Source organism: Drosophila pseudoobscura, chromosome 2, assembly GCF_009870125.1.
Source record: "Drosophila pseudoobscura strain MV-25-SWS-2005 chromosome 2, UCI_Dpse_MV25, whole genome shotgun sequence".
Classification (NCBI taxonomy): Eukaryota; Metazoa; Arthropoda; class Insecta; order Diptera; family Drosophilidae; genus Drosophila; species Drosophila pseudoobscura.
The window spans coordinates 1,026,705-1,045,842 of record NC_046679.1 but is presented as its reverse complement, the minus strand read 5'-3'; the positions used below and the strand labels follow the sequence as shown (position 1 = coordinate 1,045,842).

Genomic DNA, 19,138 nt, shown 5'->3' with positions numbered 1-19,138 from the left:
CAACACGAGTAAACATATTCTCAAGAAGTAAATATCCTGAAGGAACAGCAGTAGCAGCAGCAGCAGCAAACGGAGCTCAGGAGCGCATGAAATGTATTTAAAATATGCCAAGTGGCAGACATCCCAACCCCTCATACCGTGTCCCCTGTCCCCTGTCCTCTGTCCGGGAACAGGTCTGGCCTGAGAGACACGTAGCCAGGGAGCGACGACAGGGAGCACACAATTGGGGAGCTGAAGTCTAAGGAAGAAAAAGGCCAAGACGCAGAAGGAAACGAAACTTGCACGTGGGCACAAAAGGCGCAAGGTAAATAAATATTGTAGCAGAAGATGCCTTTCCTTCCAAAAAGGCACTCTTCCTTCCTCTCTCTCTCCCCTCCCCTGGTGGCACGTCCTGGTCTTGGGGTCCTGGTAAGATACTTACAAGGATTAAAGAGTCACTCAAGTTAAATGCATTGAAAATGAACCAAAAGAAGCGTAAAAATGTTGCGCACTCTGACGGAACTTGTTCTTCAGCAATGGGAAAGTCGGGAATCGGGAATGGGAATGGGAAATGGGGAAAATGTCTAAGGAAGCGGTCTAAGGAAGTGGGTGTCCTGTAGGTGTACTGTGGCTGTTCTGCTCTAGGTGCTCTCCTTACTCTAGTACCTCGTGCTCGTACTCTCCTTCTGGCACTTTTAATTTTACTCACAGTTTATTCAATCTTCTTGGTACGAGTATCTTCGTATCTTCGAGAACGTTTTCTGTCTCCGTTCTGGAGATTGCCCTCCCCTCCTGCCTCTGCCTCTCCGCTGAGTGGCAGTTGTTGATTTAGCGGTGCTTAAATTGAGTCGTATTAGTGGGAGTCGGATTAAGGCTCCAGAGCAGCTTCCGGCTTGCGGTTTAACTTCTTCAAGTTTTTTCTGAAGTTGAGGCTGGAGAACCCATCACCAATTCATCAGGAATAAGTGCATTTTTGGGTGTTTAACGTTTAAACATTGTACCTACCCTTTGATGTTTTAAGGAATTTCTGATTCACTCTTTCTCTGCTTTTCTCTGAATATTTCCATTGCTATTGCGCTGTTAAAGCTCAATCAAACGTCGAGCTGGTTCGATTCTTAGATGCACATTTATTGGTTAGAGAAAGTGAAAGTATATGCTTTCCCTTTTCGCATATTACCTCTTACCGTTTTCGAGTCGCTTAACCCTCGAGTAGGCGCAATTAAAAAACAAACAAAAAACGAACCCCCAAATGCCAGTTGGGGTTTCCTTTCCCTTTTCCTGCACTCGGGGCTCCACTTGCATTTTCCATTTCCATTTGCATTTGCATTCGCAATGTCTGTTATTATTGCTGTTGATAAAAGATTGCACAATGTTTACTCCCCTTTTGTCCCTTCTCCCTGCACGTTCCACCAATGTGTTGCAACATTTTTCCCGAATGTGCAATGCAAATTTGCGGCCGATGCGGGGTAATTGCCGCTCATTATGGTCAGGCAAATGTGTGTGGCCGACCATTTGGCCATTCCATTGCCATTTGCCAGTCCCAGTCCCAGTCCCAGTTTCCAGAGAAGAGGGATGGCCGAGGACCAGAACCAGAACCAGAACCAGGAGCTGATAAGACAAATGCTGCATCCACCTGCCACTCCCACATACACACACACACACTCTCCTGGCCATCCCCTCCTCCGATGGCACTCGCTTTTAATGCAATTTTTACATTTCTCCCGCACCCAAAAGGAGAGGGGGAACGGGACGAGGACGAGGTCTCCGGACAGTGCATCGGAACGGAACGGAACGGACTCCCCCACTCATAAGTCACTTTAATGGGCTTTCAATGAGGTGTGTGCCCCGGGAGGAGGCTGTGCCAGGGGGCGCGGAGCGGGGAGCGTGGCAAACATTACGCAAATGCATTAATGGCATTTTAATGTTGAGGTATTCCAGCCATAGGCCACTGTCCATAGTCCACAGTCCCCAGTCCCCAGTCCGGGGCACACCCCCACCTGGGGGAAAAGTCCTCCCTCTCCCCCTTGGAAGAGAGTTGTACCGGAATTCCAACAATTCCAAAATTACAGAACTATAAAAACAAGCGCCAGGCGGCGGAAAAACTTTAAATGACGATAAAACAGTTTGACAAAACTTGAAACCGCACGAAACCCTGGAAAAGGTAGAAGGAACCCCTCCTTCGCACTTGCAACCGCAGCAGCCAACCACCACTCCCCCCTCCAACCGTGTGGCACAGCCAGGGAATTTTCACACACTGAAATGTTTCAGGGAAAAGCGTAGGGAAAATGATAAATTATTTTTGAGCAAAGGCCGCAAGAATTTTCTGCTAAGAAGCCAAAAGTGCGACATTCTCCAGGAGGGGGTGTACTGGAGGGGTGGGGGGTATAGTGGAAATGTTGGGAAATCGTTTTCCATGAGATTTATTGTGGAAGCTTCGGTTAACCGAAAGGTTCGTTGTCCTTTTGGCCCAGGAATCTGGAATTTATGCGACTGCCACTGCGTTTGTCATGTCTGGGGATTCATCTATGAATGGAATGGAATTCAAAACATGCACCTACAAAACTACTAAAACTATATCTTTCGATCTGCTTTAGAATCCCATAAATATCGCAAATATTTATTTATTTATAAAATGATAGAAATATATAAATGTGGAGCTCTATGACTTATCAAATCTCCCACTCTATCCAGCCCACACCCATCTCATCCCACAGAAAAACTTAATTTCCCGGAAAATGTCCACAATTAACGGGGGAGCGAAACAGCGGGGGCGGTTTGGCATTGGAATTAATTCACAGCCACAGCCACGGAATGAACTTTGACACCTCATGCAACAATTTTGCGGTGAACAAACCTTTTTGGGACTTTCACAACTTTTATGTGGAAATCTCTCTACGTTTTTTTTGTTAAGTTTTTTTTTGGGGTTCGTCTCCTGCTGGCGGCATTTGCTGGCATTTCACTTGGCATTTAATGAGCCCGGACCGATGTCGACAGCAACATTATTATTCCAAATAAAAGCGCATTATGCTGGATTATCAACTGAAAAAAGGAAGAGATAGAGAGAGAGAAAGCCCCGAAATGCGAGAATCCCCATATGGTAGGAAAGGTAGGAAATGCGAAAACTTAATTTCCATGTGGTATGCGATGGTCCCCCCCTGCAGCGCCGCATTCCTCTGTCCTCCCACTGGACATGGGACACATGGGACATGGGACATGGGACACTTGACCAGTAGTCGCCCCATACCACCCTTCTGGCAGGGGTTTGCTTAATGAATGTGCCGAGTGTCCCGTCCTGTCCCGTCCGGAATCCTCTTTCATTCTGATGCTGCTACTGCTGCTGTCCCCTGTATCTGCCTCTGCCTCGCAATTAAATGTGAAAATGTTGAAAATAATTTGCATTACGTATGCGCCCCGTCTCCCGCACAACTTCAGGGCACCCCATCCCCTGGCCCTGGCCGAATCTAACGGCTTATCGCATGCAATTAAGGTAGTTCCCCGAGAAAAAGGGTTTTATTTGCTTTTTTGGGGAATTTAATTACTGCAAGGATTTAATTATGTCATCCTGCCTCTCTCTCTCTCTCTGTGTTTCTTTGGGGGCGAGGGAAAGGGGAAGCTTAGTTCACTTTGGGGCATATGTCAGCAGGGGTAGAGCCTGGAATCGGACTCAAGGACTGCGTTAAGCTCCCGGCGAATTGTTCAATGAATCGTCAAGTATTTTTATACAGCCTTTGCATGGCAGGAGCAGTCGAGAGGACAATTTGTGGAGGACAAAGCCCGGGGATCTGCCACAGTCAATTTACCTGCATTGTCCTGCAGCCTCCTGCCTCCTCTCCTGATCCTGGGGCTCCTCTGGTGTTTTTTTCGCACTTTGAGGATTCTTTTCATGGGTTCTGCTCTGTTATTTTAAATCCAGGCTCCACAGAAAAAAGAATCAACTCCTGCGCTGCACTGCGCTGACAATGAGCGGAAATGAATTATGTTTGGAGGCTCGACACCTAGCCAGGACCTCCTCCATTCAGACTCCTGCCGCTCCTGTGCATTGTGCGAGTGCATTTCGTTGCGTTGTTGCACAGTGCCTGCCAGTTTATTGTTGCACGCAGCAGAGGCAGAAGGGGCAGCAGCAGCACCACCAGCACCAGTAGCAGACAAATAAATCAATGACAGCGCGACTTTATTGTTTCGCTCGCAGAAATATTGCCTTTATATAAAATAAAACAGAAGCCCCCAGCCTCGAACAGGAGCAGGTCCTGCGATCGTGAATGGCTGATAAATAATAAAATACCTATAGGCTGTGTCTCCTGTCCCCTGGGTGTCCAGCGGCAGCACCTCCTCTCTTTCTATATACGATATATATTAAATGGCTTGCGGTCTGGGATCTGTGCTCCGGGCTCTGGGCTCCGGGCTCTGGCAGGGGTTCGTTCTATTGACAAATTTTGAATGATGAACGGGGCAATAAAAATGCATTAATTGTGGCTGCCAGACCAAAGGATAGCCAGGATACCCTTCAAACCTTCAACCCAGTATAACTTCATCTGGTAGCCCCACTTCTAAATATGATTATCCTCGGCAACACTTTCACTCTCCCCAAAAGAGGAAACGGAAACATCTGGCAGAGTCCAATTCGAGGGGCAGGAGCTGCGGCAGGAGACAAGTTTCCAAGTGAAAACAAACTCCGGGACGAGCTGCTCTCCATTGGAAAATTCGAAACTTAAACTCAATTTTTCGCACAACAATGCGCTCATAATTACTACGGGCAGGCAGGCAGTCTGTCTGTCTGGCTGCGGGTTGAGCAAATCAAATCAGAAACTTTAAATCTTGAGGAAACAGGACACTACTACTACTACCCCTTCCAATGCCTCCTTCTAATACACGACAAATACACGAGAGAACTCATTCAATCGTCAGTTCCAGCAATTACACGCATTTTGCGCAATTTAAGCCAAATGCTAACGACAGGACGAGCCAAACGACCGACCAGCAACCGACAAGCGACAAGCGACAACCAGCAAACGACATTCGACCTTTGGGCTGCACCTTCGAACAGAAGAGGAGGGAGCTCCGTGGGGGAGTGGGGGCCGGGGAGGGCACTCTTTGATGAACAAAAAGTACCGGAGTGGCAGCATACTGTAAATCACAAAAGTAACTTCTTGCCATACGCCTGCCACACGGATACGGATGTCATCCGTTGCAGATCGTTCGAGCGCAAAATTTAACAATGACACACAGACGCACACAGAGGGAAAGTTTGCTCCGAGGGAAACAGCGGGATGTGGGTGTCGGTGTGGGTGTGTGGATGGACCAGAGAGATAATACCTAACACACCTAAAAACCCAAACAGAGATACAGATACAGAGTGAAAAGGCGGAGTGGGGCTGCGGCGGGGGGGAGATACTTTTGGCTTTCGGCCTTTTGGGCCAGGCAGCAACATGTTTGCCTCTGGATAGGGGCAGAGATTCGCATTCGCTCAAGCAGAAGCTGTCATGTCCAGCAGCAGGGATTCTCTACAGAGAATCTCTCTCGTTCTCTCCACAGGAGAAAGGGGAAAGGGGTGCAAATGAAGAGCATGGTGGATAGGGGAGTGTGTGGCAACACTTAAAAGTCACACGGGCGTGGCAAGTTAAATGAAATGCACAATTGATGTGGCCATTGTCCATCTCTCCCCCACACATCTCTCTCTCTCTCTCTCTCTCTTTCTCTCTCTCTCTCAGCGTATCTCTGTGTTAGGTCCTGCAAGTGACAGGATGTGCGTGTAGCACAAAATTGGGGAGGGCGAGTAGGAGATGGAGATACCTGCCTGAGGAGCGAGACAAATGCAAGGACAGCAAAAACGGAGCAGCAGCAACAGCAACAGCAACAGCCACAGCCAAGTAGCGGCAACAGCTGTCGCCTTCTCCTGTGGCACTCCCCCACCTCATCCTCTTGGGGGCAAGCATCCATATGTGTGGCAACAGAGTGTACAAATTTCAATCAATAACCGTAACGATAACATTGTCAGCAGGAGCACAGCAACTCACATTCCACCGTAAAGAAGGACGAAGTAGAGTCAGAGAAAACGAATGCCAGATTCTCTTTTCATATATTGCAAATAAAGAATACAGGTCGATGTACTATATGTCTAATAAAGGTGAGAAATTTCTAAACTTAGCCAATGTGTCTCCCAAAACTTTGATTGTATTGTGTGTCTCGGTGTCTCTTGATCCGAACAATATTTTTTTGACATATTTCTATATTCGATAGATCCATCAGGGCATACGCCGTCATCGATCAAACGATCAAACATCGATCAGAAGCATCTCTTCCGCTCCCACGAGCGGCACGTTCTGCGGTGACTCTCAGCCCGCTGCCTGCTCTGCGGTCACGTCTGCGGTCCGCTCAGTTGGGGCTCTGCGCCGGTGCTCTTCGGTTTAATTAAATCGTGCGTGTCGCTATCAATGCGCGCCGCTTATCAGTGGGCCACAGACACAGCACAACATCAGAGCAACAGAAATAGCAATGGAAATACCAATAGCAATAATAATCATGGTAAGCATTTATCTTTGGCGCCGAAAGCGACAGTTGGCTCTGGCAGTCAGACAGACCAAGACGCCACAGAGCGAGCCATGAAGTGGAGGATTCTGCTTTTCACACTGATCGCACACTGGGGATGGGTACAGGTCCAATGTCAGGTCGAAGGGGAACAGAGCTACTCCACATCGGTGGCGGGAATGGTGAAGCTCCTCGAGGTGGAGGCACCACACACCGTAATTAAACAGACTGTCAATTAAATCCATGATAAGAGCAGTCTACAGTCAAACTCCAACATTGGGAAGGTAACTTTAATTAAATTTGGGAGCTGTCTTCATCAACGTCTGAACGTCTGGGTATACCAGTCATTTCAGATGATCATTGTATGTATACTCGGTATGGTGCCCAGGCTCACGCTCTAGGAGAGTCTCGTCGAAGGGATTCGCGTCTTTGCTGAGCCACTAAAGCCGCTTTTGCAGTCCGAGAAGATTGACTTCACACGTCTGGGGTCCAAGCCGTAAGACACATACATTTTGCACATGCGTATGGTTGCTTTGACTGATTCTTGGGGCACTTGAGGTGCTCCCCTGGGTCTCACGAATTCCTTCCTCTTTGGGTTATATTCAGTGCGTTCGTTCAGATAACGATTGTCCTTCACGCATTTCACGGAAAATAAAAACGATTAAGGAACGATTGCAAGTAAAGATTTATATTTTCTAGCTGTTTCCCACTTTTATTCGATGCTTCTTTTTCCGGATATAGCTCCGGATATTGCTGTAAATTCTATCATCATCAGAGAATATCCGAATCTTCCATAGTCTACTTATCTTAAAGATATATTGTGAATATAACATAATGTTACAGAAAATATCGGATTTTCAGGAAGTACTATGGGAATCTTCCGAATTTTCCAAGTTCGGTCAGGCCGCTGCGACATTGTGTTTCAAAAAGGAATGAAACTAAGATATCTATGAAAACCCCAACAGAGTTTCGCCACCCCTTTCTGGAAAATTCTTCCTTCTGGCTATGGCACCATTTTTTAATATACCACATCTTGATGCTCTATGAAAGCCTATTCCCTGGCCGATAGGTGGGCTGGATAAACATTTGATCCAGCTCGTGTATCCAGCAGGAAAGGACTGCAAAAGAGATGACACATTTTAGCTGGAGGAATGAAAGCCCACAAGAAATACTCACTTGTTTTGGTGCCATTGATGACGGGGCAGGCACCGTGAAGGGTTCGACTGTCCACGTCGTGTGTCTCCCCCCGCATATTGTACCAAAAGAGGACCTTGCCCCGCTCCGAGGGGACCTTAAGCTGTAGATCGGTAAAGGCAGTGGAGCCGCCGTGTTTCATATCGTTCAGCTTCGAGGGAGAGAGAGGTAATCCTTCAGTTATCCTTCAAAAAGAGCTTCGATCAGACTCACGTAGAAGAGGACAGTCGCCATGCGGTCGCCTCTGGCCTTGGTGATCGGAGTGGAGGTATTAAAGTAGTCGAAATGGATATCGTAGTGGCCCCCGTAGCCGTATTTTATCAGCTGCATGTCCTGACGATCGTTTATTATTAAGCCGGTCAGTTCGTGTATGCGCCTGAAGATGCGTTGTATCACTGCCCGGCCCGAGACGTCCATATTATCGTCGGGGAGCCAGGCGCCCAGGGCTGTGCGCCTCTTGCTGGTGGACATCTTATTTCCCTTTCCATCAAACACGACACTGCGTTTCAGAAGCGGCTCAGTAACTCTCTCCACTTCGGCTATTTCCGCGTCGGAGAGAACATTATGGTAGACCACGATATAAGGATCCAGCGACAGCTCCTCCATCCGTAGGGGGGCCAGGCGCAGGAAGGGAGTGGTTGTGGTATTGTAGCGACAGTGCAGACGCGAGGGTTTATTTTGGTGCGAGGAGCGGCAGATCTGATTGAATTCCTCGGGAAGAAAGGGCATCAGCTCCCACGAAACAGGGACGTGTCTCGTGTTTCTGTAGAGGGTGAGCAGACGCTCCGAGTGCTCCGCCAGTGCTGGGTGGCCCATCAGTGTCGTTCGAGCGTCCTCCTCCAAGTCTGACAATGAATGAGAGATAGATCTTCACCATAGGAATGTCGGATCATGATCATTTACCCAACTCCACGAGGCAGCGGGCCATGAGCATGAAGACTTCCCTTGAGGCCAATCCTAGCACATCGTAGACCGAATAATACTCTGGATTTACCAGATCGAAGATGTAGTGAAGATATTCGTGGGCATTTTTGTACTCCCCCCACTGGAAGAATAGGGTTCCCAGAGAGAGGCTGTCAATGGCTGAAATGCTACTACTGTAGGAGGAACATGGAATGAACGGATGATACAGAGTAATCCTGCTGGAGTTATACTTGTACTGCACGCCATCGATTAGCCCCTTTACGAGATCCGCTGGATCCACATTATAGGTGAAGATAATCCGATAAATAGCCTCCGTGGCTTCCTCAGTCTCTTCTACTGAAGGAAATTTCGTTGCCTTGTTTTTAAGGAAATTAATCTGATCTGAATGGAAAGCGTGGCGATTATATCCATTATTCTTTCGTAGATGGGCACTCACCCTGCCCCACAGGCTGCCGCATGAACTTCTCTAAATGGCGCCAGTCCTCGTGCATGTGTCGGATGAGTTGGAAACTGTGCAGCGGATTCGATAGGTACTCCTCCTCCCTGCCCTTCGAATCCTCCAGAGGTATTTGCATCGCCTTTGCACATCTGTGGGAGCGCCCAACACCACCCAAATGATTGAAACGGTTCTCAGTAGTTATCTCGAGTCTCACCTCTGCAGCACGTCGACTTTTTCCTGCAACTCTTCAGCATATTGCACGAGGTTTGAGATCAGCTCCCTGTCCAGCAGCAGCAGCTCCATTCGATCAGCCATTGAGGTCATAAACTCCTTGGGTGGATTGGAGCTCGTTTCCGCGCTCGTCTTACTCTGACTCTGACCAGCAGCACTCGTGAGGATTAGGAGGACCAGGAGTGGCAGCATTGTAGTGTTGGATGTGATAAGTTACAAACCGTCATCAAAAGCACAAAATACCATCTGAAAAACAGAAAGGGGTTGATATTATTGGTATTCAGCAGTTTTCCTAAGTGGTACTAATATATGTATGTATCTCGGGACCAAGTATTTTTCTCAGGGTATTCTTTCGTTGCCTTCTTTACAATTTACCGTTTGTTTTTATCCACTGTCTGTCCCATTGCTGGGTAGGTGTTAGTGAGAGAGTGCGCAGGAGAGAGACGACTCGCTCAGAGAGGCTCAAAGGGGACAAAATGAAGCAAGCGCGCGTTGAGCGTGTTCCTCTGCAGCAGTGTGTATGGGTTAGAAAGGGAAAGAGCGACTTTCGATGATTGTCTTAGAGGAATAGTTTGGCACTTCTCAGAGAGCAATATTCGCTGTTTGAAGATTGCAATGGAAACTGATGTGAATTATAATAGAGTTTTTTCGGTACCTATAAATTTGACTTGGAACTTGGTACACTAGAATTCTAGAAAATCTCACAAGGAACTGTTTTATTCTTCATAATCTGTTGATCGTTGCACCTCGGCTGCGGAGCTTAAAGCTTCTTTCGGCTTCGGCTTCGACTTCGGCTTAAATCGTCAGCGTCGTTGACTTTTTGAGAGCGGCTGATAAGCGATCGGCACGTTGGCCTAAGTGTGGGAGACGGTGGGACTGCATAAAAGGCGCGACTGCAGCTGGCGATCGGTGTCGGATTGCTTCTGGAGAACGCACTTGTTCGTGTTGATTAGTATAGGGCTCTGTATTGCATTGAGACTTCCTGTTTGTTTATGCAGGTAATCGATTTGAAAATGTGTTTGTTGCGTTCCAGTCATACTCCTCTTTATTACATTCCCCGTAAATCAGTGGCATCACAATTCAGTGCTTATCAAGCGTACTTCCAGCTGTGGTGTGCTACAGCTACATTTTTACATCACTTTTTGACCGCAACGAATGCCCGATGACATGCTATTTATGCATCGATTTTCCATCACCCACTCGCTGGCAAAGCGATACTCACGAAAGATGACTCCCATAATGCGGATGCTGGCTCTTGGACTCGGCCTGGCCTCCGTGGCTGAGGGCTGGTACGATGAGACTGTGAAAGACCACACCCACCGCAAGAACTATGTCGTCTCGGAGCAGAGCAGACTGCAGCTTGTGGAGCAGGACCTCGAGCTGGCGGCGAATCTCAACGCATACGCGGAGCAGCTGCAGAAGAAGATCAGTGTGCTGAGGAGGTGAGTTCAGGGGGAGAGTTTCATATGGGACCAGTCTTAGATATAATCTGTGGTCTTAGAGTGGCTGAGAATTGGCGGCGGGCTTTGGACGAGGCAAAGGGCAGGGAGGAGGAGTACCTATCGAATCCGCTGCACAGTTTCCCGCTCATCCGCACGTTGCACGAAGACTGGGGCCCCGTGGAGAGGCTCATGCAGCAGCTCGTGGGGCAAGAGCAGATCGCTGCGTTGGAGCTGATGCGGGAGCATCTTCCCGGGGCGGAAGATGTGGCAGAGGCCATGTGGGGAATTTTCCGCATTGTCCACACGCATAATCTCGAACCGAAGGATGTGGCCGAGGGAGTCCTGGATGGCATCCAGTACAGGTGGGTACCGCTGAGAGATCCTGGATGCAGATTGTTGATATTCCTCGCTCTTAAAGGGGTCGGCTCTCTGCTTTGGACTGCCAGGCGCTGGGGAAGTTCTACTTCCACGTAGCCGACTACCAGACAGCCATCAAGTGGCTGACCCTGTCCCAAGATCTGATGGAGGAGCAACCTCTGGAGTACTACGATGAGCTGGGGGCCACGAGCAGTGGCATTACCCTTCTGCTGGCCCGCTGCCTGGTGGCCTTAGACAGGTTCCACGAGGCAGAGATTCTTCTGAGGGGGGACAAAACGTTCGGGGACAAGGCCTACCACATCGTGTCGCACTTCCAGGAGCATCCACCCCAGCAATCCATCAACATTGGGAGCAGGGGCTTCACAGAGAAATTTAACCGCCTCTGCAGATCGATGAGCAGACGGAAGACGGACGGATCCGCAGCCCACTCGCAGCCTGCGCGCCTGCATTGTCGCTACAATGCCACAACCACAGCCTTCCTGCGACTGGCCCCCTTACGGATGGAGGAGCTCTCCTTGGACCCCTACATCGTGCTGTACCACAATGTCCTGAGCGACGAAGAGATGGCCAGGCTGGAAAACATGAGCACCCCTCTGCTGCACCGCGCGCGCATCTTCGATAAGGAGACAAAAAAACCCAAAATCTCACCCGTCCGCTCCGCCGATGAAGTCGGGATCCCGAACCCCAAGTTGGTGACAGAGGATATACAGCTGGTGGAGTGCATTCAGAAACGAATAACGGATCTCACGGGCCTCATGCTAACGAGCATGAGACGTATTCAATTCCTGAAGTACGGCTTTGGCGGGATCTACGTGCCTCACCACGACTTCTTCAGCGTGCACACACCGACCTCACGTCTCCATGGTGATCGCATTGCCACCGTGATCTTCTACGTGGGTACTCCCAGTGGAATCCAAAGAATTTCGACTCATTTCTATAGATTCTGTTTGCACAGCTGAACGATGTGGAGCATGGGGGGGCCACTGCCTTCCCCAATTTGGATCTGGTGGTGCCCACGGAGCGGGGCGCAGTCCTCTTCTGGCACAACATGGATGGCGAGACATACGACCTTGACTATCGCACCCTCCACGGCGCCTGTCCCGTTATCGTTGGCACTAAAATGGGTGAGTCGGGAGGATGTATCTGTATACTCGCGTAGATAGTATGCCTATATATATCTATTACTCTTTCCGTACAGTAATGGCGGGCTGGATATACGAGTGGGATCAGATGTTTGTCAAGTCCACCTACTATCCACCTCGGCAGAAGGACTACAGGCAATTAAATTAAGACTTCAGCTATTGAATAGCTATTGAAAGCCCTAGTGTATTAGGGTCACAGGAATGTCTCATCTTTAACGAACATTGCCACAGTGATTACTAATAGGTTTTGTCACATGAAGCGATCCAATTGATACTTGTTTCAATACTTTCAACAAAGATGTATCCGTTGTGGTGGCAATAGTATTTTCTTGTGATCGATTTGACTTCCGAGACCGGTAATGCATCAGTATCGAGTATTGTAAGGTCGCGACACGGGTGCAGCGACTCATATACTGACTCGCTGATGATATTTTTGGAGAGCGGCGCTCTGAGAAATCTTCTCTTAGCTGTTAAGAGTTATATATCCTCTAAGTGAGGGTAATTTGAGTGGGAATAGAGCATTAAAACACTTGCTTTGCAGCTAAGATCCCAACAAGACAAAGATCCAATTACGTGCTTGTACATAGCCCACAAAAATTTGCTGAAAATTGGACCACTATATCATAGAGTATTGATGGTAGGCACAAAGGTTGCTGATAAAACCAGAGCTTTCAAAGTTCTTTCAAATCGCAGCATCACGGCTTCGCTTTGGGCTACTGTGTGCGCGAGGCCATAAAAAGATCACATTTATCCGAGATGAGGTAGAATTGGATTAAAATCATTGGAATGTATTATAAACAGGAACAGATTAGATACAGGCACTAAAGAACAATGACATTTGAAAGGGATAAGTCATAAATTCCACAGTTCTGGCATTGTCCAAAATTATTCGGCGGGAGTGTTACTCCTTTCAAGTGATTTTAAACACACACTTCCTCACATTTGGTGGCCATGCGAATAGGCTAATCCATTTTTCACCTTCTTCCCAAAAACACACAATTTTGTAATCGGGATTGTATGAACAATATTCAAATATACTGTACAAAATGTAAACATAATCAAGAATGCTTTGATCTATTTGTGTATATGTGCTGCGTGTGTCGTGACTGCCAAGTAAATAATTAAGAACAGCAATTTGTTCAACTTTTGCGCAAGGTGGCCTTTTTTGACTGTCGACTGTAGGAACGAACAGGAAGAACAGACGAAAAATCAAAGAAGATTACGAAAATGTGCGTGTGAGCACGTTGGTTGGCCCCACTCCCACTCCCGTACCACGCATTACTTCTTATCGAGATCACAAAGGTGTCCGACACCTGATATATTCCAGATCCAGATAGATTATATCTTTTGAAACAAATCTAATGACAAATCTTATGTCCTCTAGTTCCATTTAAATTGAGCAAAAGCCGATGTATTTATCTTAATCTTCAATAGTCTGCTAGACATGATACACACTTTAATAGAATTTGGAAGAATTTTTTCATAAAGAATATATTGTTACAGAGAATTTTGGATTTCTTTTCTGGCTATGGCAAGAATTTAATATACCACATCTTGATGCTCTATGAGTGCCTATTCCCTGACCGATAGGTGGGCTGGATAAACATTTGATCCAGCTCGTGTATCCAGCAGGAAAGGACTGCAAAAGAGATGACACATTTTAGCTGGAGGAATGAAAGCCCACAAGAAATACTTACTTGTTTTGGTGCCATCGATGACGGGGCAGGCACCGTGAAGGGTTCGACTGTCCAGATCGTGTGTCTCCCCCCGCATATTGTACCAAAAGAGGACCTTGCCCCGCTCCGAGGGGACCTTAAGCTGTAGATCGGTAAAGGCAGTGGAGCCGCCGTGTTTCACATCGTTCAGCTTCGAGGGAGAGAGAGGTAATCCTTCAGTTATCCTTCAAAAAGAGCTTCGATCAGACTCACGTAGAAGAGGACAGTCGCCATGCGGTCGCCTCTGGCCTTGGTGATCGGAGAGGAGGTATTAAAGTAGTCGAAGTGGATATCGTAGTGGCCCCCGTAGCCGTATTTTATCAGCTGCATGTCCTGACGATCGTTTATTATTAAGCCGGTCAGTTCGTGTATGCGCCTGAAGATGCGTTGTATCACTGCCCGGCCCGAGACGTCCATATTATCGTCGGGGAGCCAGGCGCCCAGGGCTGTGCGCTTCTTGCTGGTGGACATCTTATTTTCCTTTCCATCAAACACGACACTGCGTTTCAGAAGCGGCTCAGTAACTCTCTCCACTTCGGCTATTTCCGCGTCGGAGAGGACATTATGGTAGACCACGATATAAGGATCCAGCGACAGCTCCTCCATCCGTAGGGGGGCCAGGCGCAGGAAGGGAGTGGTTGTGGTATTGTAGCGACAGTGCAGACGCGAGGGTTTATTTTGGTGCCAGGAGCGGCAGATCTGATTGAATTCCTCGGGAAGAAAGGGCATCAGCTCCCACGAAACAGGGACGTGTCTCGTGTTTCTGTAGAGGGTGAGCAGACGCTCCGAGTGCTCCACCAGAGCTGGGTGGGCCATCAGTGTAGTTCGAGCGTCCTCCTCCATGTCTGACAATGAATGAGAGATAGATCTTCAGCAGAGGAATGTCGGATCATGATCACTCACCCATCTCCACGAGGCAGCGGGCCAGGAGCATGAAGACCTCGCTTGACTCAAATTCCAGCACATCGTAGACCGAATAATACTCTGGATTAACCTGGTCCAAGGAGTAGGCTAACATTTCTGCAGCCTTGCCGTACTCGCCCCACTGGAAGAAAAGGCTTCCAAGAGAGAAGCAATCTTTGACTGAAATACTACTGCTGCAGAAGGATTTTGGAATAAACAGCTGAAGTAGAGTAATCCTGCTGGAGACCTACTTGTAATGCATGCCATCTATTAGCCCCTGGTCGAGATCAGCTGGCTGAACATTATAGGTGAGAATAATCCGATAAATAGCCTCCGTGGCATCCTCAGTCTCTTCTACTGAAGGAAATTTTGTTGCCTTGTTTTTGAGGAAACTAATCTGATCTGAATAGAATGCGTGGCGATTATATCCATTATTCTTTCGTAGATTTGCACTTACCCTGCCCCACAGGCTGTCGCATGAACTTCTCCAAATGGCTCCAGTCCTCGTGCATGTGGCGGATGAGTTGGAAACTGTGCAGTGGATTCGATAGGTACTCCTCCTCCCTTCCCTTCGAAGCCTGGAGAGGTGTCCGCATCGCCTTTGCACATCTGTGGGAGCACCCAACCCCACCCAAGCGATTCAAACGGTTTTCAGGGGGTCGGATCTCGTTATCTCTAGTCTCACCTCTGCAGCACGTCGACTTTTTCCTGTAACTTTTCAGCATATTGCACGAGGTTTGAGATCAGCTCCCTGTCCAGCAGCAGCAGCTCCATTCGATCAGCCATTGAGATCATAAACTCCTTGGGTGGATTGGAGCTCGTTTCCGTTTCCGTTCTCGTCTGATTCTGACTCTGACCAGTAGCACTCGTGAGGAATAGGAGAATCAGGAGTGGCAGCATTGTAGTGTTGGATTTATCATCTGGAAAGCAGAATATAGCTTTTATTTTGTGCTATTTCGTGTGTTTAAAAAGTGAAGGGCAACTTGAACGTATCGTTTGAATGGAAATAATAAGGTGTTTAATTAGTGAGCTTCGAATGCTGTGAAACAAAGCCAACGGTGGCTTAAGTATGTCGCAGTACTGATTATCTGCTGATTTATCGGTTTTTTTGTTGGAACTTCGTGAAATTCAAATGGAGGAATACATTTGTACACCCTTAGACACCTTTCCATTTATCCCACATATGTCCCTTCCATCCCCTCCTCAAAATCATCATACCCCTCTCTAGACTCTCATCACACACCGAACACATCGAAGAACTCGTGCAACTCATTTTGGCGTACATTTGCAATAAATTTTGCCGCCTGTTGACAAGCCGCAAAGTATCCTTTAAACTGGCTAAACCCGTGTCTCCTTCTTTTTGCCGTGCATCCTTTTGCTGGAGGAGGAGGAGGAGGAGGATTCTACATTCTAGATGGCAAAAAGGAACACCAGCCTGGCAAACGAGATTTTTATCGCAATTCAATAGAGTTTCCGTTACATTACGCTGCTCCGATGTCCTTCGTCCTCCGTTTTGTATCCCATGTCGTGGTCCTGGCCCTGGTCCTTTGTCTAGCTGCGGAACTAACAGCGCCACATTTTGTATCCGTGCGACGTGTCAACGTGTATTGCTTCCGTTTCTCCTGCTCCTTCCCCTTCCCCTTTCTCTTCCTGCTTTTGTACTTTTGTGTGTTATTGCCTCTCGTTTGTGCACCTTGTGGCACGGAGACAAGAATGTTATTGAAATTTTATGTTGTCTGCGATTTCTTTTCGCTTTTCGCTGGGTTTTCTGGATTTACATTTCCCTGGCAGCTGATTTATGGCCTGACGTGTGCTCCTTGGGGGTAGGATGTGGTGACGGGGAGACAGGGGCAGGACCTGCTCCTCAAAGAATGGTCCCATAATTAGCCAGCCGCAGATAATCCTCCCATCCCACTCCATCTTCCAATCAGAAATGGAAAAGGGGTTGGCTTTTTGGAAAACTTTGCGCCTTTTACTTTTATTTTTGTTTCAGCTTTCAGCTTCCGCGGAAATTGAATTACGGGCCTTTGCTCCGCTCTGAAATGTCAATCTTTGAGGTAGAGAGAGAGGCAAAAAGAGAGGGTTGTGTCGCAGAAGAGGCAGAAGTCACCTTGAGTGGAGGATTCCTCTCATTAGGATTCCGTTTCTGGATGCTTCGCTTATTTACCTTGAAATTAAAAATGCGAAAGGAGATTCCTTGAAGATGCCTTCGCTTGAAGAAACCATCTCAGCCAGAAGCCTCGCGCAGAGGCAGATTCCAGTGAATTATTTATGGCACTTGCTCCCTCCCTTGTGGCCCCGCCGAAAGCCGAACGGGAGACACAGAAACAGATTACAAGATTAAATTATTGTAACAAGGGCATTACGCAACTACTTTGCATAATTTACCACAAAAAAAAATGGAGGAAAACTGTGGAGAAAAAGTCAAGGGGCGCAGAAATAAAAAAAACATTCATCTTGGCAGCAAAGGAAATCCCAAGGACTTCTTGGGAGTAGACAAAAATATACACAAGATAAAATAAAACACTAGGTAGGACTCTCTCCTCTCCTCTCATCCTTTTAGTAGGTGACAGTCGAGGGCCTTCCAGTATCCTTCCTGTAGGTCCCCCGAGGCGTATACGTAACGATTCGGTGTTTACAGCAATTTGTCACTTTTTGGTAACCTGCTGCCGCTCCTCAAGGACCTGCTGCCAAAAAGGAAGAAGGGGAAGACTGCAATCCAGACGACACTGCCACAGCCACAGGAATGCCTAATTTGCATTTTAATTTAATTTTTTCCATACCGCGAAATGTCAACAGACAGGGGACTCTCAAGACACAGGACACAGGACTCCTCAGGACTCAAGGCTCGAGTCACTTGCAGACATCTACTTCGAATCAGACCAGACGGTGGCTGTGGCACCCCCCTCAAAGGAAAAGGAGTTCGTTTTTGTTTGTCTTTCTGTCTTTTTCTTGGCGCACTTTTAATTGAGCGCCGCATATGCATGAGGCACGGGACACGGGGCATGGCCATGAGGCACAAAGGCATGAGGCCGTGGCGCAACTCAATTAAAGCGATTGCCACGTCGCGTCGCTTTGAACTTCAACCTCCACTTGAAGGCGATTCTTGCCTCAAGGAACAATCTGATCCGGCAAAAATCAATGCCATCGATTGTCCGCCCATAAAACTCTATGCGACATCGAATTATGGGCATCATAAAATTCGAGGCGATGCAGAGAGAGAGAGAGAAAGAGAGAGAATGGGGAAAGGGAGAAAAGAGGTTGAAACTCGTGCTGCAGCTGCGGTAATCCGATACATTGCACGGCTGTCGCCGGTTGGGGGGATTCGCTGGGGAAATAAATAGAGCCAAAATAAATAAAGTCTTTTTTCATTAGTATTTCATGGAATTAATACAAATAATTCCATTTACAAAATAAAATTAGTGTTTATACTTTTACAAATAAATACATAAGTTTTCCGTCTTCAATTAAAGATACGATAGCTGCGACGTAAGCACGCGAATGACAAAATAAGTTGGCAGATGGGCAACCTCCTTCCAGGTATCGGCGTGCAACTCTAACAAATTCGACAACGACCCCGTCATCCAAACAATGACTGTCAAATACTGGCAAAAGTGAGTTGAAATTATACAGATATAGAGATCTACAAATTTGAATCTTTCATAGATTTATTGGAAATATTAATCTACGAACATTTTAGGTAAGTATAAAGTGAAACGAAAAAACATTTAAGAATGTTTTCCCTGAGTGTTGTGTCTGCCCTTCCTTTTCCATTTGGAGCTTGTAAATTTTCACAGAAATTGTCAGGGGAAGCCAATCGTGCAACCGTTATTACCTGTTCAGGGCTCCCTTTTGGCACTCCCTGCTCTTCTCCTCCCTCTCTTTCTCTGTGTCCCTTTGTCTCTTGCTGGTGGACACCGACACGGACGTGTTGCCATTGCGGTTGCACTCCGTTTCCGTCTGCGTTACGGCTCATAATTCTTTAGATTTATGAAGTGTAACCGGAGAAGAGTAGAGCAGCTATGTCTGTCGCCTGGCGAGACTCCAGGAAAGTAGGACCTTCAAGGGGTTAAGCTCTGTTTGGACGGAGAGCCATAGCCAAAGTGCTGCATTAAGGAGATTCCTAATCTGCTCCTCCTCTTTTCTGATTGAGTTCCACCTCCTTTTGGAGCTACATTCCCCCTGTATACCTACCCCATCGTTACGGCCACCTACAGCCTAATTTTCAGCCTCATCTTCCTGCCACATCTTGTGTCACGTGACGAC

At 47.5% G+C, this 19,138-nt stretch overlaps 3 protein-coding genes across 5 annotated transcripts; 1 reads left to right on the top strand and 2 right to left on the bottom strand.

Moving 5' to 3' along the window:
• Window positions 1-7,176: 7,176 nt before the first annotated feature.
• On the bottom strand, window positions 7,177-10,002 carry LOC6896695 (prolyl 4-hydroxylase subunit alpha-2-like). Of its 2 annotated transcripts, none has more exons than XM_015183340.2 (8): window positions 9,948-10,002; window positions 9,276-9,538; window positions 9,059-9,210; window positions 8,853-9,003; window positions 8,602-8,795; window positions 7,912-8,543; window positions 7,681-7,849; window positions 7,177-7,622 (listed from the first exon to the last, which is right to left on the bottom strand). In XM_015183340.2, the coding sequence occupies exons 2-8, from the start codon at window positions 9,482-9,484 to the stop codon at window positions 7,546-7,548; spliced, it is 1,584 nt and encodes a 527-aa protein (XP_015038826.2). In that variant the 5' UTR covers window positions 9,485-9,538; window positions 9,948-10,002; the 3' UTR covers window positions 7,177-7,545. The 2 variants fall into 2 exon arrangements, with proteins under 2 accessions (XP_015038826.2, XP_002136909.2); XM_002136873.3 differs by having other exon boundaries at window positions 9,668-9,993.
• A 178-nt stretch (window positions 10,003-10,180) lies between these two features.
• Window positions 10,181-18,380, top strand: LOC6896696 (prolyl 4-hydroxylase subunit alpha-1-like). 2 transcript variants are annotated; one of them, XM_002136874.3, is made up of 6 exons: window positions 10,181-10,290; window positions 10,361-10,734; window positions 10,794-11,096; window positions 11,153-12,005; window positions 12,068-12,236; window positions 12,311-13,761. In XM_002136874.3, exons 2-6 carry the CDS (start codon window positions 10,448-10,450, stop codon window positions 12,400-12,402), a joined length of 1,704 nt encoding a protein of 567 aa, XP_002136910.3. In that variant the 5' UTR covers window positions 10,181-10,290; window positions 10,361-10,447; the 3' UTR covers window positions 12,403-13,761. The 2 variants fall into 2 exon arrangements, with proteins under 2 accessions (XP_002136910.3, XP_033241610.1); XM_033385719.1 differs by lacking the exon at window positions 12,311-13,761 and adding an exon at window positions 18,346-18,380 and having other exon boundaries at window positions 10,182-10,290.
• Window positions 13,715-15,845, bottom strand: LOC6896697 (prolyl 4-hydroxylase subunit alpha-2-like). Its single transcript, XM_002136875.3, has 7 exons — window positions 15,558-15,845; window positions 15,330-15,481; window positions 15,124-15,274; window positions 14,873-15,066; window positions 14,183-14,814; window positions 13,952-14,120; window positions 13,715-13,893 (listed from the first exon to the last, which is right to left on the bottom strand). Exons 1-7 carry the CDS (start codon window positions 15,770-15,772, stop codon window positions 13,817-13,819), a joined length of 1,590 nt encoding a protein of 529 aa, XP_002136911.3. The 5' UTR covers window positions 15,773-15,845; the 3' UTR covers window positions 13,715-13,816.
• Window positions 18,381-19,138: the final 758 nt, after the last annotated feature.

Bases quoted from the DNA above. Each gene is read 5' to 3' on its own strand.
- LOC6896696 (XM_002136874.3), top strand. From the start codon at position 10,448: ATGCCCGATGACATGCTATTTATGCATCGATTTTCCATCACCCACTCG. The intron at 12,006-12,067 runs GTGGGTACTCCC...CTGTTTGCACAG, and splicing joins TTGCCACCGTGATCTTCTAC to CTGAACGATGTGGAGCATGG. The intron at 12,237-12,310 runs GTGAGTCGGGAG...CTTTCCGTACAG, and splicing joins TATCGTTGGCACTAAAATGG to TAATGGCGGGCTGGATATAC.
- LOC6896695 (XM_015183340.2), bottom strand. From the start codon at position 9,484: ATGCTGCCACTCCTGGTCCTCCTAATCCTCACGAGTGCTGCTGGTCAG. The intron at 8,544-8,601 runs GTAAATGATCAT...ATTCATTGTCAG, and splicing joins CCGCTGCCTCGTGGAGTTGG to ACTTGGAGGAGGACGCTCGA. The intron at 7,623-7,680 runs GTGAGTATTTCT...TCTCTTTTGCAG, and splicing joins CATCAATGGCACCAAAACAA to TCCTTTCCTGCTGGATACAC.
- LOC6896697 (XM_002136875.3), bottom strand. From the start codon at position 15,772: ATGCTGCCACTCCTGATTCTCCTATTCCTCACGAGTGCTACTGGTCAG. The intron at 14,121-14,182 runs GTGAGTCTGATC...TCTCCCTCGAAG, and splicing joins TGGCGACTGTCCTCTTCTAC to CTGAACGATGTGAAACACGG. The intron at 13,894-13,951 runs GTAAGTATTTCT...TCTCTTTTGCAG, and splicing joins CATCGATGGCACCAAAACAA to TCCTTTCCTGCTGGATACAC.